The 18,075-nt window shown below is 41.8% G+C and overlaps 1 protein-coding gene across 1 annotated transcript in view; it reads right to left on the bottom strand.

Moving 5' to 3' along the window:
* Positions 1 to 18,075, bottom strand: part of LOC111968897 (unconventional myosin-VI-like) — a 130,972-nt gene that overhangs the window by 74,276 nt on the left and 38,621 nt on the right. Inside the window, exons 3-9 of the mRNA XM_070445249.1 lie at positions 7,391 to 7,460; positions 6,364 to 6,437; positions 5,909 to 6,038; positions 5,636 to 5,741; positions 1,011 to 1,066; positions 824 to 921; positions 513 to 677 (exon numbers count right to left, since the gene is read on the bottom strand). Of these exons, the coding sequence (XP_070301350.1) occupies positions 513 to 677; positions 824 to 921; positions 1,011 to 1,066; positions 5,636 to 5,741; positions 5,909 to 6,038; positions 6,364 to 6,437; positions 7,391 to 7,460 (699 nt within the window). The remainder of the gene's footprint in view (positions 1 to 512; positions 678 to 823; positions 922 to 1,010; positions 1,067 to 5,635; positions 5,742 to 5,908; positions 6,039 to 6,363; positions 6,438 to 7,390; positions 7,461 to 18,075) is intronic.

The following is an 18,075-nucleotide window of genomic DNA, read 5'->3' as shown; positions in this document are numbered from 1 at the left end:
GAGCTTGTAATATAGAGTGTATATATATATAGCAACTAGTTATTTTTATAGCATACAATTTATTCGCCATTAGTCAGCACCTCTACACTAAATAATTGTCTCTGGGTGTGTGCCAACTCATGCTTTTTAGTGGAAAATGTCCAACTAAAAAAGAAAAGACACTGGAAGATTTCCACCAATGACACGACTGACGATTCAATTAAGTTTTTCCATCGACACAATTTGCTTCACGGTGGAAGAATTTGGCAGCGGGATCTGTGCTGCTTCATTAGGCAGGGAGAGGAACAGACGACCATTAGGCAGGGAGAGGAACAGATGACCTCCCTCTCTCAAAGAACCCAGTGAGGCATGGGGAACAGGGCTATTTGCAGCTTTCTTTCAAAAGGACTCATCCATCCATTCTCTCAACTTGGTATGCAAAGACTTGACGCTCTCTGGTTACACTCTTCAGTGATACACTGGTCGTGCTCTGTGTGTGTGTGTGTGTGTGTGTGTGTGTGTGAGAGACTGACCCTGAAGCTGTCAGGGGAGTCAAGGTGCAGCTTCTGTCTGATGTCTTCAGAGGCTCCGGCACACAGCCTGTAGAAGATGTGGTAGTTCCTCTCCTCTTTACTCTGCATGCAGATCCTTGACTTTTCCAGCAGGTAGTGGGACACGAAGCCACCTACCACATTATTCTGTTACAGACACACACACACACACACACACACACGCCGGATGCATACACACACAAAATGTGGGCCGATGAAGCAACAATGAAATTGGCCAACACGCTGCAATTCCTTATGACGAAAAAAGAATTCCACAGAAAATGATGGCTAACCTTTTCATTGAAGTGGATTTCCACAAATTTCCCAAAACGACTGCTGTTGTTATTCCGGACTGTCTTGGCGTTTCCAAAGGCCTCAAGCAGGGGGTTTGCTGAAATTCACAAGCACAAAATAAGTATTTGGGATCTCTTCAACTTTAGAAGAGTAAGTATGATTAGGAAGTTATATGTTAAATCCTACCTTCAACAATCCTCTCATCAATATCTTGCCCGGTGCCGTATGACGTTGTTAAATATCTATGGGATGAATGTCAGATGAAGACTAACAACAATCCTACAGTATATGAAGTTAATGTTTGGACATGAGGTATACTACAGAAACCATGGCTTACTCATTGACAACCAATGTCATTATACACAACATGCTAAGTTTGGTTAAAGGTAGAATCAAGTAGATGACATGGCAAAGAACTGTAACGCTTCACCCACACAGTTACACAATGTATTATGTGTATGTGCTCTTCATGGTGTTTCAAAGTGGTAGCTACAGGACTAGGGCTGTTACGGCGACCATATTGCCCCCACCCTGGATGTCACGATTCATGACCGCAGTCAAATTCCACCTGACCGTTGAGTCCCGGTAATCTACTCCTATGTGCGCTGTAGGCTACATGAATGGCTCTGATACGTTGGTATTACCCAACTCGCTAACAACCGTCAGGTCGGTAATCAGTGCCCCATTGTCTCTAATCACTCTGACATCAATGCAAATATAATGGAAAATCACATCAAACAATTATCATCAAAACAGTATTAATCTTTTGAAATTCACTGTTAGGCTACATTGTTTGACCTCACTGTGATCAATCAACTTGAAGAAAGAAGTGCAACAACAGGTTGAAACTGAGTGGTTTTGGGTTCGGAGAATATGAAATATACTTATTCATGTCACTGATGGAGTGCTACACTAGAAGGGTTTACACTAGAAGTTAAGGGTTATAGGAGGAAGGTATATAGTGGGTGCAATTAAGCTTGGAATGTGTTGAGTGCAGGGAAGCGATTACATGTGGCAGGCATTGATAAGGGGAGAGAGCCTTGGATTAGTGGTGGAGGGGGGTTGAGGTCAGGTCAGGCATTGATAAGGGGAGAGAGCCATGGATTAGTGATGAAGGGGGGGTTTGAGGTCAGGTCACCTTTTGGGAATAAATAAAAGTTTATGGCCCGTATCACTAGTGTCCTGCCTAGCAGTAAAGAACAATGTTTGTACAGATGGGTAGGAGGGGACTCAGCCTATGAGGAACGGTTAAATATCAGTGCTTGTGTGAAAATGTTTTTGTCTGAATGCAGCTSTATTGACCCTCTGGGAAGAATTAAACTTGGTTAAGCTTTCATAATGTCCGTTGAGTGTTTTACTCAGAATTAGAACAGTGGAAAAAATGGTTGTTGTGGATCTTATTTCAATTCCAAACAACAAAATGGACAGCTTTCTCTAAGGTGATTATTAATTCTAAACATTTAAGTTGCCGCATGTAGAACACCCAGACCCATATTAGAGCTTATGCATACGCCTATAGCCCAAGCCCGAAAGAAAAACCAGAATTAAAATAATGATTGTGCCTTTATACAATACATAGCCTAATAGACTACCGCATATTGCGCAATGTAGAAAAACATATTTAAGATGTCTTTAGTACATTTGGTCTAGCCTATACAATGCCTATACAGGGCATTCGAGAAGTATTCAGACCCCTTGACTTTTACCAAATTTTGTTACATTGCAGCCCTATTCCAAAAATTGATATAGTCTCCCCCCCATCAATCTACACACAAATGACAAAGCAAAAACAGATTTTTTGAAACTTTTGCAAATGTATTAAAAATAAAAAAAGTATTTAGAYCCTTTACTCAGTACACCTTTGGCAGCGATTACAACGTGGAGTCTTCTTGGCACACCTGTATTTGGGTTTTATCTCCCATTCTTCTCTGCAGATCCTCTCAAGCTCTGTCAGGTTGGATGGAGAGCGTCGCTGCACGGCTATTTTCAGGTCTCTCCAGAGATGTTTGATCGGGTTCAAGTCCGAGCACCGGCTGGGCCACTCAAGGACATTCAGAGACTTGTCCCGAAGCCACTCCTGTCTTGTATTGGCTGTGTGCTTAGGGTCATTGTCCTGTTGGAAGGTGAACCTTCTCCCTAGTCGGAGGTCCTGAGAGCTCTGGAGCAGGTTTTCATCAAGGACATCTCTGTACTTTGCTCTGTTCATTTTYCCCCTCGATCCTGACTAGCCTCCCAGTCCCTGCCTCTGAAAAACATCCCCACAGCATGATGCTGCCACCACCATGCTTCACCGTAGTGATGGTGCCAGGTGTCCTCCAGACGTGACGCTTGGCATTAAGGCCAAATAGTTCAATCTTGGTTTCATCAGACCACATAATCTTGTTTCTCATGCCTTTTGGCAAACTCCAACCGGACTGTCATGTGCCTTTTATTGAGGAGTGGCTTCCGTCTGGCCACTCTACCATAAAGGCCTGATTGGTGGACTGCTGCAGAGATGGTCCATAGAGGAACTCTGGAGCTCTGACAGTGACCATCGTGTCCTTGGTCACCTCCCTGTCCAAGGCACTTCTCCCCCGATTGCTCAGTTTGGCCGGGTGGCCAGCTCTAGGATGATGGAGGCCACTGGGTTCTTGGGGATCTTCAATGCTGCAGAAATGCTTTGGTACCCTTCCCCAGATCTGTGCCTCGACACAATCCTGTCTCAGAGCTCCACGGACAATTCCTTCGACCTCATTGCTTTGTTTTTGCTCTGACATGTACTGTCAACTGTGGGACTTTATATAGACAGGTGTGCCCCTTTCCAAATCATCTCYAATCAACTGAATTTACCACAGGTGGAATCCAATCAAGTTGTCGAAACATCTCAAGGATGATCAATGGAAACATGATGCACTTGAACTTAATTTTGAGTCTCATAGCAAAGGGTCTTCTGTTTTTTATTTGTAATAGATTTGCAAACATTCCTAAAAAACGTTTTTTCTTTGTCATTATGAGGTATTGTGTGTAGATTGATGAGGGAAAAAATATAATTCAATACATTTTAGAATAAGGCTGTAACGTAACAAAATGTGGAAAAAGGCAAGGGGTCTGAATACTTTCCGAATGTTTTGTAGCACAAAACAAACTCAAGTAATCGCCTTTGAGTATGGACTGTAATATTATGCATACTGGAAGGACTGGTTACCGTATGCTAAGCTCCAAACTTTCTATCCATTAGTCTGGGAGAACGTAGGCCTATGCGATGCTGTTGGTACATTGATTGTGCAGGGCGGCTTACAGAGTAGGCTAGTTAGCCTACAATTACAGTGAATTTGTATTTGAATTTGGATAGTCTAGTAATAAGGAATTTCCATAATTAATAGGCTGACATTACATTTAGCTACAGAATGTCTCACCACCGTGCGTTTCCATCTCCTCCTCTCTCTCCTTCATTCCTTTCTCCAGCGTGCAGTGAGGGACTGTCAACAGTTTAATGAAATTTGTTTTGTTGTGAAAACATGTTACTATCGATGTTCTCAAATAGATTTCACTTGGTTTCCCAAATTAAGCACTGGGTAGCTTCAGGAACAGGGTTGGAGAGCCCATGGCATGCAGCGTTTGGGTAGAATATCACCTGTTGCACAGTGAGAGGCTGGCTGCTGCTCAAACAGTGGTTGATGCGTAGAGTGAAATAAGGGTTCTTATAAGCCCAGACATTTCTATATGAAATCCCTTGTCAAAGTAGAATTTTGATGGTTGCCACTAAAAAGAGGATGGTCCCAGCTTTCTACTGCTACTATATGCATTTCTTAGCTGCTAATATTAAGCACATTACTCCACTGTAAAACCAGAGTAGTATACACGGCATGATTGAAAAAGGAACCGGGAAGGCACAGCCTCCATTCACTATTCAAGTGCATATGGACGACATGTATTTTTCCCCCTGCCACTGTTCCTGCCCATTTGATAACGGGACATTCTAAATAAAATGTAATGTCTTTACTAATAAGATTAAATTGAGAATAGTTTGATGGGTGAGAATATGATCACTTGAGAGAACAGCGTATTAAGCCTGAGGCCAGGAACAAAGCACAGGCTTTTTTGCAACTTTTTCAAATCATAAATATATAGTTGATTCATGCAGCCCAAGGTTTGTATAATTCACAACTAACGTGGCATAAAGGACCTATTTCAAATAGGTCCTTTATGAAATAGAAAGGACTATTCACTCGCTCGGGAATAGGAAAAATATCCATTCTATTTCATTCAGCTGAGATCAATTATATTCTTCTTACTACAAAATCATAATATAAAATAAATGCCACAGGATTTATAAGCATACCTTGTCTGCTAAATGAACTAGATAATAGATTTAAGCATATATTGTCAGCTAATGAACAAGTTAATGGATTTATAAGCATATATTGTCAGCTAATGAACAAGTTAATGGATTTATTGTGAAAGTGTGTGTAAAATTGATTTATTAGTCTATTTTTAAAATGTAGATGTTCCAAAGGCGGGCGTCTGCTGCTTGTATGAGTGGAGGCCTGGAGATGCTTAACGTGTTTATGTTCATTAGCTGTCAATTACCGTGAGCCCGGCAGTCATTTGCATGACAGTTACCGGCTGACAAAGTTTCATTACCGTCACAGCCCTATACAGGACCAAAACATCGGCGAAGTTTAGCCTCGAGCTTAAGCGCTCTAAGTTGTTGTGGAAATTGCCCCAGTGTTTACTTTGTGCATGCAATGTCATCTTGTTGAGTCTACCTTTAAGATTAGTATTGTTGTCTGTAATAACTAACACAATCATAGTGGTCCTTTAGCCCAAACCTGAGGACAAACTTTGTGTTTTCTGTCTTCCCGGCCCCAGATTCTCCAGACACTATGATAGACTGGCTCATCTTCAGGACTCTCATGTCCCGGTAGGCCTTGTCCGCTGAAAAACCACATCATCAATCATGTAACGGATATGATGCTTTGAAAACACCTAGCCTTAATTGAAATGTAACTCAAATATAGCCATTGCTTTAAATAGACTATATTTATGTCCAGAAACCAGGCAGTATAGCAGCCATTGTTGTAATAAGAGATATGTGCTCTCACCGATTGCGTAGACGTGAGGTGGTAGAGTGSCCAGGGACCGGCCACGATAAGACTTGATGGTCTCTGGAACGTACAGTTTGGGGATGTCATAGTAAGGGTTCACCGCAATCAAGATGTTGGCCACGTATGTCTGTGTTGTTACAAAAAAAATCATCACATTAGATAGAGCAGTGGTTCTTCACCTTTTTCASTTACTGTACCACCAAGTACATGTTGCTCTGCCGGGAGWACCCCCTCGTGAATTTTACCAATCTATGGTCTCCTGAGTCTTCTCAAGTACCCCTTGTGGATAGGCCAAGTATCCCAGGGGTCCTAGTTCCTCTAGTTGAGAACCACCAACATTTTCACAACTTGATGAGAAACTAGGCCTATGACCACCAGATGACTCTCACAGGAAGAGACTGGTCTATCTTCAAGGCCTAGGATTAATGTACCATTGATTTGGAATGTCTTACATAGATCTTGTCTTTACTATACCGCACTCGGACGTTGTTTAAGAGCGTGCCTTCATTCAGGTACATAAGAGAACCTGAAAGAAAGAAAAACAAAAGTCGCTCGTGAGGAAGCATCCTTTAAAAACGTCTGCGCATTAAGTTACATACACAAACATTAAGTCCATATCAACTTGAGGATAAAGGAAAGTTGTTTACATTTTAACTGACGCTCTTATCCAGAGCGACTTACAGGAGCAATTACGGTTAAGTRCCTTGATCAACGGCACATTGGCCGATTTTTCACCTAGTCAGCTCAGGGATTTGAACCAGCAACCTTTGAGTTACCGACCCAATGGCCTTAACCACTAGGCTAACAGGCTGACTACAAAATAMATTTAGAAACCTATTTAATTCAATTATTGCACCCACACTGCTCACGCGCGCCAACGAGCGTCTGCGTTGCCAAGAGCTAAAACAGAAGTCACTTCTATTTGTGACGAAGATCGCGCTGCAAGTCCTGCCTCTCCCATCTTCTCATTGGTTTATAGAAGCAGGTACCCACGTGCCATSTCCTCATTGGTTATACCCATGTGGGTGACAAAGACGAATGGGGTCAGTGGCGATAATGAACCTAATTTCTGAAAGTTGCCAATCGCAATATAAAGTCAAGAGAAGAAAAAGCCTAGGAGGAGGAGAGATGACTAGAAACTATTCGGTTGACCGTTTTGTGTGGATTAATTGTCGGCGTAGAGGATCTTGTGCATTTCAGGTAAAATAACATCTCAAAGTTTATATCCCAGGACAAATGAGCTAGCAACAGCAAACTAGCTAAATATGACAAATTAGCTAGAAAGTGAAAGCTAGCTAGCTAAATTGCCATAAATGTTTAATGCTTTTCGACCTGTCCCCAGATTAATGTAATTTGTTTTGATATTTTAACCTGCGTGTCGTGATCGCGTTTGGTTTGGGGGGACAAAATAAATGTATGCACGATGGAGCACACGTGCAGCCGGTTTGGGTTCCGTGTAAGTTGCGAGTATGAACTTACAGTTATCCTCCATATGTTTGTTGACGTCTTCCTCAGCAGGGAACACTTGGTTCATAGGAGCCAGAAAGGTCTGCAACATCAAAAGCACTTCTGTTATACTAACATTAACATCTAAACATTCTCATGAGAAGTCTTCCACCAATTGTCGTGTCTATGAATGTGAGTGTTTGTTGTCATTTATTCATGTCTCATAAGGGCCTACTGAAAATGTTCTACTTCAACCTGGTCATTAGCAATGCATTAACATACTAACAAAAATCAACGTTTGAGTGTTTGTTGTCAAGTTCATCAACTAAGTCTCTCTCCCAGTAGGCTACTATACAGTCTGAGGTAATGGCAAAACATTGAAAGGAACAAGCTGCTTGTGAGAGAAACAAGGGGAGGGACATGGCAGGCTGATAAATAATTTGGTGGGAGGGAAACAGGATATGAGCTGTGTGTGTGTGTGTGTGTGTGTGTGTGTGTGTGTGTGTGTGTGTGTCTGGCTAGTGCTATGAGTTTAGATATGGCTCTGTACTGTTACTGTGGGAACAGAACATTATTTACAACACCGTGTGACAAGCCTAAACACACCCTTATGAGTGCTACAAGTGTGTGTGTGTGTGTGTGTGTGTGTGTCCCACAGGCACAAACAGCATGTACGTGAAAATAATGAGCTTTTTGAGCCATAGCACCTAGCTGCCAGCCCAAACAAAAATGGGTACACAACTTCCCGCTAACAAGACATAGCCAGGATACAGCTCTGACAGAGAATTATGCTGGGCAGAGCTGTGGCTTTAATGAGCTCAGTGAAATACACTCAATGAGCCCCTGTATCCCTTAATGACTGCTCCAGGGCCTGTTTATGCCAGCTCATAACGGTTTCTGGTTAATATATATATAATACTGAGAGTCGATGTCCGAGCCCCCAACGAACATCTAATTACCAGGAAAAAAAACAAAAAAAAACATTCCTTACAAATCTGTCAGTTAAACTGGAGATATCTGTGGTGGAAGGTGACAGAGACAGAGCGGTGTTTGTCAGACCATGAGACATCCCGAAAAGCGGTATTCTCACAAAATTGTCTGTAGCGTTCAAACGGTTTGGCCTATTATGACCCCTTTATGGAAAGGTGAGACTCTCACGAACACGATTTGCTCTACGACCCCCACAAGCATCTTGGGACTCATCTGAAGTCGKTACAGCCGATCTGCCAACTTCTGTCTGTAGYSTCCAAACAGTTTGGGCTACACACTAATTCCTCTGTGGAAAGGTGAGACTCTCACGAACATATCAGTTATTTTGCTCTAGGACGCCCACAGGCCTCACAAGACTCGTCTGAAGGTCCCCTAGTACCAGCTGAACATTTTTTATGGAAGTATATATATTATGGAGACTGTTTAGTGACAAAAATGTATTTAACATGTATAAAATTAATACATTCCTGATATCTCTCAGATACAGGCCATACAGTTCAGAACAAACTTCCTTCAGATTTTTTTCATCTGTTGTTCCATGTAGTGAATCTGTTATTCAATGCGTTTGTATGGGCTAATAGCAGTAAGGCCAAATCAACACTTATTAAATAGATTACACACACATACACACACATTTTAAGGGGTCTTGGTATGACCTTAAAACAATTCCATATAGCTTAGTAGAACCCCTTTCCTCAGACAGGGCTTAGACTGGAACAGGTTAAGGATAGAGTGTAACCAGGGAGGGCACTAAGAGTTAGCTAACTAACTACTCTGCTGTTAGCTTGCTATACACACACAGRCTTTTGTTGTTGTGAATATCAGGCTCATTCAGTGAAAGCAATGCACTGGGGAGTGACCTAAGGTGTAGTGCAACAGGTGGCTCCTTTTCCTTTAATGATCTTTCCCTCCCAGTAACACAATCACCACACCTGCTGCTGCTGCTCACATGACTTATTGATTGCCTATGTTAGTGACACTGGTACAACGCAGGGCTGTTTAACATGCTCTCATATTGCTTACGTTTTWCACATTATAGGTTTATACATCTCTGTAATTCAGGTTAGGGCTGGGCGATATAATTTGTGATTTAGAGTGATATTTCAAAATGCCTGTATCACAAGAATCCAGTTTTATTTTATGAGCATTTATGTCCATTAGTTCTCATGGCTTTTTGGTCTCGTCTCYTTCACTCCTCCTGCCCATTTACACACACAAAGCCCCTCCCCCCTCCACACCAAGCAAAACAACAAAGATGAGAGATCACTTCTTCCTCTCTGACGAGCAGTTTCAACACACTATTTGCATTTTAGGTTTGTCCAACAGGGGAGCATATGGACACCAAAACACATTAAAATATTGTCTCACTGTAATAGAGGAGAAGTTCAAAAAGTTAGATACCCTTTTAATGTCTCAACTCCTCAAAGTGCGCACAGAGCAGACACTATTAAAACAGGAGTATCAATGAACAATGATTCTAGAAAATGAATACTCAGTTTGTCGCACACCGCATTGCGGTACTACATAGTGCTAGCAGCATTTTAGCTAAAGACATATACTAGCTGTCTAGTCTTTTATAAATGTGCAATAAGCATAAAACACAATTATATAAGGAATGTGCAACTTGTTCTCATTCTGAGAAATAAGATGGGCCACTGAATTTCAACATCTGAACACAGCGGACAGGCTAGCGTGCTGTTCAAACAGTTGGAGACGGACAGAAGGGTGTGTTCATAACAATTCAACTGTTCTTCCTTGTTAGCTAGCAAATGGACCCAAGTTGGCTAAACTTAAAATATAAAGATTAGCTGGCTACTCACTAGCACATGGCCTTGTGCTTGAGAGATGTAATTTTCTATAATGCCTGCTACAAGAAGTTAGTCATTATTAGGGAATGTGCATTATGGATGGTTCTGGTTAGATTTGTAGCAAAAAGGGCATTTTCATAGACCGACTTAAAAACCAGATTGCAAAAAAGCAGGTTAAACCATTTGAATAAAATGTAACTATTAGTGTGTCTTATGGTTTTGGAAGGCTTATATTTAGCCTGGGTATAATTTCATGAGCCCTGAATTCATTACATTATTGCTGATTGAAATGTGGTATATTTGACCTTTAAAATAGAACAAATCAAATCAAGCTTTATTTAAATCAAATGTTATTGGTCACATACACATGGTTAGCAGACGTTAATGCGAGTGTAACGAAATGCTTGTGCTTCTAGTTCCGAAAGCGCAGTAATATATAACAAGTAATCTAACAATTCCCCAACAACTACCTAATACACACAAATCTATAGGGGTGAATGAGAATATGTACATATAAGTATATGGATGAGCGATGGCCGAGCGGCATAGGCAAGGTGCAGTAGACGGTATAAAATACAGTATATACATGTGATATGAGTAATGTAGGATATGTAAACATTATTAAAGTGGCGTTATTTAGAGTGCATTGTATAAAGTGACTAGTTATCCATTTATTAAAGTTGCCAATGATTGGGTCTCAATGTAGGCAGCAGCCTCTCTGAGTTAGTGATGGCTGTTTAGCAGTCTGATGGCCTTGAGATGGAAGTTGTTTCTAAATCTCTCGGTCCCAGCTTTGATGCACCTGTACTGACCTCGCCTTCTGGATGATAGCGGTGTGAACAGGCAGTGGCTTGCGTGGTTGTTGTCCTTGATGATCTTTATGGCCTTCCTGTGACATCGGGTGGTGTAGGTGTCCTGGAGGGCAGGTAGTTTGCCCCCGGTGATGCGTTGTGCAGACCGCACCACCCTCTGGAGAGCCTTGCAGTTGAGGGCGGTGCAGTTGCCGTACCAGGCTGTGATAAAGCCCGACAGTATGCTCTCGATTGTGCATCTGTAGAAGTTTGTCACGGTTTTGGGTGACAAGCCAAATAACTTCAGGCTCCTGAGGTTGAAGAGGCACTGTTGTACCTTCTTCACCACACTGTCTATGTGGGTGGACCACTAAAGTTTGTCTGTGATGTGTACGCCCAGGAACTTAAAAAAAAAAACTTCTACCTTCTCCACTGCTGTCCCTTCGATGTGGATAGGGGGGTGCTCCCTCGGCTGTTTCCTGAAGTCCACAATTATCTCCTTTGTTTTGTTGACGTTGAGTGAGGATGTTTTCCTAACACCACGAGTGCCCTCACCTCCTCCCTGTAGGCCGTCTCGTTCTTGATGATTGAGTTGGAGTGGTGCATGGCCACGCAGTCGTGGGTGAACAGGGAGTACAGCAGAAGACTGAGCACACATCTTTGTGGGGCCCCAGTGTTGAGTGTCAGTGAAGTGGAGATGTTGTTCCCTACCTTCACCACCTGGGGGCAGACCGTCAGAAAGTACAGGACCCAGTTGCACAGCACGGGGTTGAGACCCAGGGCCTCCAGCTTGATGATGAGCTTGGAGGGTACTATGGTGTTGAATGCTGAGCTGTAGTCAATGATCAGCATTCTTACAGAGGTATTCTTTTTGTCCAGATGGGATAGGGCAGTGTGCAGTGTGATGGCGATTGCGTCATCTGTGGACCTGTTGGGGCGGTATGCAAACTGAAGTGGGTCTAGGGTGACCGGTAAGGTGGCGGTGATAGGATCCTTGACAAGCCTCTCAAAACACTTCATGATGACAGAAGTGAGTGCTATGGGGCGGTAGTCATTTAGTTCAGTTATCTTTGCCTTCTTGGGTACAGGAACAATGGTAGCCATCTTGAAGCATGTGGGGACAACAGACTGGGATAGGGAGCAATTAAATATATCCGTAAACACACCAGCCAGCTGATCTGTGCATGCTCTGAGGACGCAGCTGAGGATGCCGTCTGGGCCAGCAGCCTGGCGAGGGTTAACAAGTTTANCGGGGTTGAGACCCAGGGCCTCCAGCTTGATGATGAGCTTGGAGGGTACTATGGTGTTGAATGCTGAGCTGTAGTCAATGATCAGCATTCTTACAGAGGTATTCTTTTTGTCCAGATGGGATAGGGCAGTGTGCAGTGTGATGGCGATTGCGTCATCTGTGGACCTGTTGGGGCGGTATGCAAACTGAAGTGGGTCTAGGGTGACCGGTAAGGTGGCGGTGATAGGATCCTTGACAAGCCTCTCAAAACACTTCATGATGACAGAAGTGAGTGCTATGTGGCGGTAGTCATTTAGTTCAGTTATCTTTGCCTTCTTGGGTACAGGAACAATGGTAGCCATCTTGAAGCATGTGAGGACAACAGACTGGGATAGGGAGCAATTAAATATTTCCGTAAACACACCAGCCAGCTGGTCTGCGCATGCTCTGAGGACGCAGCTGAGGATGCCGTCTGGGCCAGCAGCCTGGCGAGGGTTAACAAGTTTAAATGTTTAACTCACGTCAGCCACTGAGAAGGAGAGCGGGGGGCCCGCAGTCTTTGTTAGCGAGCTGCGATGGTGGCACTGTATTATCCTCAAAGCGGGCAAAGAAGGTGTTTAGTTTGTCTGGAAGCGTGAAGTCGGTGTCCGTGACGTGGCTGTTTTTGTAGTCCGTGACTTCCTGTGGACCCTGCCACATACATCTCGTGTCTGAGCCATTGAATTGCGACTCCACCTTGTCCCTGTACCGGACTTTCGCTTGTTTGATTGCACATTTAAGACTTGGAATGCAGCGCAATAAGCTTCACAGAACAAAACTAATTTTAAAAAACTATTAAAACAAAAACTATTTACTAGACAAACATGAGAATAAAAAAACAAAAGAATAAACCAAACTGAATGATTAAAAGGTATTTTAAGATATTTTTAATATGTCCACAGTTTTGGCTCCCCTCAGGCAGGCTATTCCTGAGGCTGGGGGTATAATAACTAAAGTCTGCCTCTCCATGCCTCTTGGTTCTCGTCAAATGTTAATATCTAATGTTTTCAGGGATAACGGAGAATGACAACAGCAGAGGATGTGAGGACACAGTCCGAGACTTTATGTCAACTCAACTAAAACTGCCCACTGATGTTGTGCGTAATGTCACTTTCTCCAGAGTCCATAGAATAGGTAAGGCCTCTGGAAATAGGCCACGGGCTATTATTGCATGTTTTGACAAATTTAAGCAAAAGGAAATGACGAAGAACATGGGCAGAGAACTCAGAAACACTGATTTTGGAATGAATGATCACTTCCCCACAGAGATCAATGAAAGGAGAAAAAAAACTATATCCCATCATGAAAGAAAAGCGTTGCCTGAACCAACGCGTTTCCATGGTGTTGGATAAACTTTATATCAACGGGCAATTGTATCGGGACTCTGGAGTAACCCCCTGGCTATTTTAATTTATTGTTCAAATGTGAGTTTGTGTGTTGTAGTGTATCATGACAACTTCAACTATAATGAATACATGCTCTATTGATCTTCACTTGATAAGGAAAGGGCTGCATACGGCTCAGGTTAATGTATGTAGCCTTCCTAACAAAATACATGAGGTTTTTAACTTGGTCAACATAAATAATATTCATATTTTGGCTTTGACCGAAACACATTTAGATGCATCTGTAAATGATGGGCAAATTAACATTCATGGATATAGTCTACTTAGAAGGGACAGGAATAGGAATGGTGGGGGTGTAGATATTGCCAATCATTTTGCAGATTTTTTTTTACAAAGAAAATTAATTTACTGAGCAACAATGTAAACATACATTCTTCCAAACAAGCTATTGTCCAATGGATTGATGATCATATTATGAGCAACAAGATCTGCTCTTTAAGTCTGCAAACGGTGTCAGTGAGGAGGTGTTAAACCTATTGAAGTCATTACTGATGGTAAATCTACAGGTTATGGTCTTATGGACAATGTTTTGCTTCGCTGTGCTGCTCCCCAGATTGCAGCTCCACTGAGATAAATATTTAATTGGTCACTGGAAAAGGGGATGTTTGCAAATGTATGGAAGCATGCGAAACTGTGTCCTATTCCAAAAGATTGCAAAGAACCATTACTCCTGCCAATAGTTGACCGATTAGTCTACTCAGTAAGATATTGGAGGGTATTGTGAGTAGACAAATATATGAGTACATGGAAAAGAATGATCTGATTACAGCCAATCAGCATGCTTATCGCAAAAACCATTCCACTACCACTGCATTTGGTGACATGACTGACCAGTGGCTCAATGCTATGGATAATGGCAAGTTTGTGGGTGTACTATTTTTAGATTTCAGTGCAGCATTTGATTAGTGGATCATGAAATAATTTTGACAACATTAATGCATTATGGTTTTAAGGAGGTAGCATTAGATTGGGTACAGTCATATCTAACTGACAGGAAACAGTCCACCTATACAATGGTTCATTTTCTTCCCTCATGTGTAAACGGTGGAATACCGCAGGGCAGCTGCCTTGGGCCACTTCTCTATTTAATATATACAACGACCTTCCCGATGCCTTAGCTGAAACTCAAGCTACTATATTGCAGATGATACTACAATTTATGCAGCAAGACAATCGGTTCAACAGGTACAGCAAGCTTTACAAGGGATTTGGAGAATATTAGGGAGTGTGGTTCCAAAACAAACCAAGAAAACCAAAGTTATGTTGGTCTGTTCCACTAGGAAAAGGCCAAAACAGCATGGGATACAATTAAGTATGGGAGGAGTACAAATTGAAGAAGTGACAGAAACCAAACTATTGGGAGTGCAGCTAGACAACTGCTTATCATGGTCGTCTCAAATAACTAATCTATGTAAAAAAAAAAAAAAAGAAAACAGCATGCATAATCAGAAGGATAACTAAATATTTACCAGGAAAAATTCTTCAGCAAATAACACAAGCATTAATTGAGAGTCAGGTGAAATACTGTTCTGTGGTCTGGAAATGCATCATCAAGTGAAGTTAGGAGGCTGCAGAATGCACAGAACAAAGCAGCAAGGATTGTTTTAAGTGGAGATATGGTTCTTCTGTTGCAGTCATGCGCAATGTTCTTGGTTGGTCATCAATCGATAAGATAATTGAAAGGAACATGCTTATTTATTTCATAATATACATCATTTAAAACGGCCAAGTCTATTCACAACACTATTCAGTTTGTAAGAGACAGACATTCCAGCGCTTGATGGTGTTTGAGAGTGCACTTGAAGAAACTTTCAAAGTTCTTGACATTTTCCAGATTGACTGACCTTCATGTTTTAAAGTAATGATGGATTTGTGTTGAGCTGTTCTTGCCATAATAGGACTGGTCTCTTACCAAATAGGGCTATCTTCTGTAACCACCCCTACCTTCTCACAACACAACTGATTGGCTCAAATGCATTAAGGAAAGAAATTCCACAAATTAACAAGGCACACCTGTTAATTTAAATGCATTCCCGGTGCCTACCTCATGAAGCTGGTTGAGAGAATACCAAGAGTGTGCAAAGCTGTCAAGAAATCCCCTTCTTCAGATATGCAATTAAAAACTGTTTTGAAGAAGGTAGTGGGGATAGGATCGTGAAGGCAGGTAGAAGGCTTAAGTTGTGATCTCCTTCCTGACCATCGGCGTCAACCAGGGAAAATAAATCCATAGTTCTCCACTTCCGCTCTGCCTTTCTCCAATTTCTCTTTAATTTATTAGTTTCCTCACTCATCCAAGGGGTTCTCCTTTTAGATGTGACCTTTTTCAACCTTATGGCATCAATGGTTGCCCTTAATTTGCTATTAAAGTTCAACAAAATCATCACAAGAGGAAGGCAGAATAGGTAGAGTACATTGTTGATTGTCGTGGAAAATTGCAAGATTATGTTATAATGCTTGTATTGCATTATAATGGTTGTTTTATTCGACAGAATAGAATATTCTGTTAACTATTGTGTGAGTGTGTTCTACTGAGGATGGGCCTCTATGAGATAACACTGACAGAGGAGATTTACGATGTCTTTGGGTGATAAAACCTAAAGCATTCCAGAGAACATGAGCTAATGGTTCTGTTCTATGCCGTACCAGGGAGAGACGGTTCCAGTTTGGAGTAGGAGGGCCAGACACTGGTTTTTACAATGAAAACTGTTGACACAGCAGTAACTGTCTGCTATGTTTTATAGATATCTTTCAAACAAATCTTAACCTTTGTGAACTGTTCCTAAGATCTGTGGTTCGTCTTGTAGGTTGAGAGGGGTGTATCTTGGCTATAAAAGATCTTTGTACTTTTCTGTTGGTACTTTTCAAATGGTTCATTAGAGATAGCGCATCATTGAAAGTCAAAAAGGCTATTGCAAAGCTCTTATAATTAAAGATGTAGTTTAAGTATAACTCTGACTGGTGTGTGAAGTTTGTAACTCTCCTCATTTGGTAATGCAGAAATATGCCACCACATGATACACTCAAAATCTGTAGCAACTTCAGAGGTAAGATAGTGTTAATAATGCTTTCAGTTCTACCCTGTGCTATGGGCAACATGGTTGTAAAAAAATACAGAGCGGTGATCAGATAAAGCAACATCAACAATAGAGCATGTCTAAAGCCCCTTGGTAATAACCAGGTCCAGAGTATGGACACAGTTATGGGTGGGCTTAGTAACATGTTGGATAAAGTCCAAAGAGCTCAAAAGGTTCATAAATTCATGGACTTTGGAGTCAGTCTCTTTGTCAACATGTATATTAAAATCACCAAACAATTACTTTATCATAGTTCAATGGCAGACAAGGACAATAAACAGTTCAGAGAAATCAGTAAAGAAACAAAGCTTATTTAGAGAAAACATCGAGATATACACTGAGGGGCTGTTTTGCGGACACAGATTAAGCATGATCCTTGACGAAATTCCAATTTTAAACTGGATTATCTGAAATTGCATTTCTCAGACATGGTTTAAAATAGTCTCAGACTTGCCCTAGTCTAGATTTWAAAAGTCTGATTTCCAGAAGGACAATTAGAGTTAATCTAGATCTAAGTGAAGGCTTAAATTAAACCTGGACAGAGGCAGGCTTAACTTCAGAWTAATGGATGTTGGCCGCCAGGTTGACCTTGGCAATGGAGGAGAATGGATTACCTGGCCTATTTCAATGAAGATCAAAAAGCACCACCAAGGCCAGACAGAAGGGCAGTTAGACATGAGCAAACCACAGAGGCTGAGCATGCATGAGAAACTATGGATTTAAAAGAGAGATGTATATGAAAAAGCATATCCTTTTTGTGTTGAGTTGCTATGAAGGATGAGAAGAGAAACATGAAGCAGCAGCAGTACAATGTTCTTCTCAAACCAGAACCAGTTTTGGGTCCTGATATTTCCATTTGGAATTAAACTTTTTTCTACATATCCATGGCCATTGTTTGCTTCAATCGCTTGAGTTATCTTTGTTGTGAGAAGTGCGCATAGCAAAAGCATCTCTGAGGTTTGTCCATTGCTGTCATTGTCTGCCTCAACCATGGGAACATCTGGGTCATCTCTTCAATGCGAGGATCTGGGCATCCATGCTGGTTGAGGTAATTGTCAAGCACTGCTGTTGCAATTATGACAATACAGCATCTTCTTGGTTGGAAGAGCAATGTGTTTCTGAGACTCTGGAAGCGACTCTACTACACCTTTGGTGCAGATAGGAGCTTGGTTGTACCGTTTTTGCTCAGGTCCTATTGCATAAATGGGGGGGTAAACATGAAGTTGGTCTGTGCATACCCTAGTCACCAAGTATGGTTCCACTGTTGTCCTCCTTCAAGCTGAGCATTCAAGGAGGAGTTTTGAAAGTCTTCAGTCACGAGTTGCACTCTTCCAACGTGCAATAGTGTTGGAGACTACAAATAGATTTATCCTAAACAATTC

The sequence above is a fragment of the Salvelinus sp. IW2-2015 genome, linkage group LG9, assembly GCF_002910315.2.
Source record: "Salvelinus sp. IW2-2015 linkage group LG9, ASM291031v2, whole genome shotgun sequence".
NCBI lineage: Eukaryota > Metazoa > Chordata > Actinopteri > Salmoniformes > Salmonidae > Salvelinus > Salvelinus sp. IW2-2015.
This window is presented reverse-complemented; position numbering and strand designations above follow the sequence as displayed.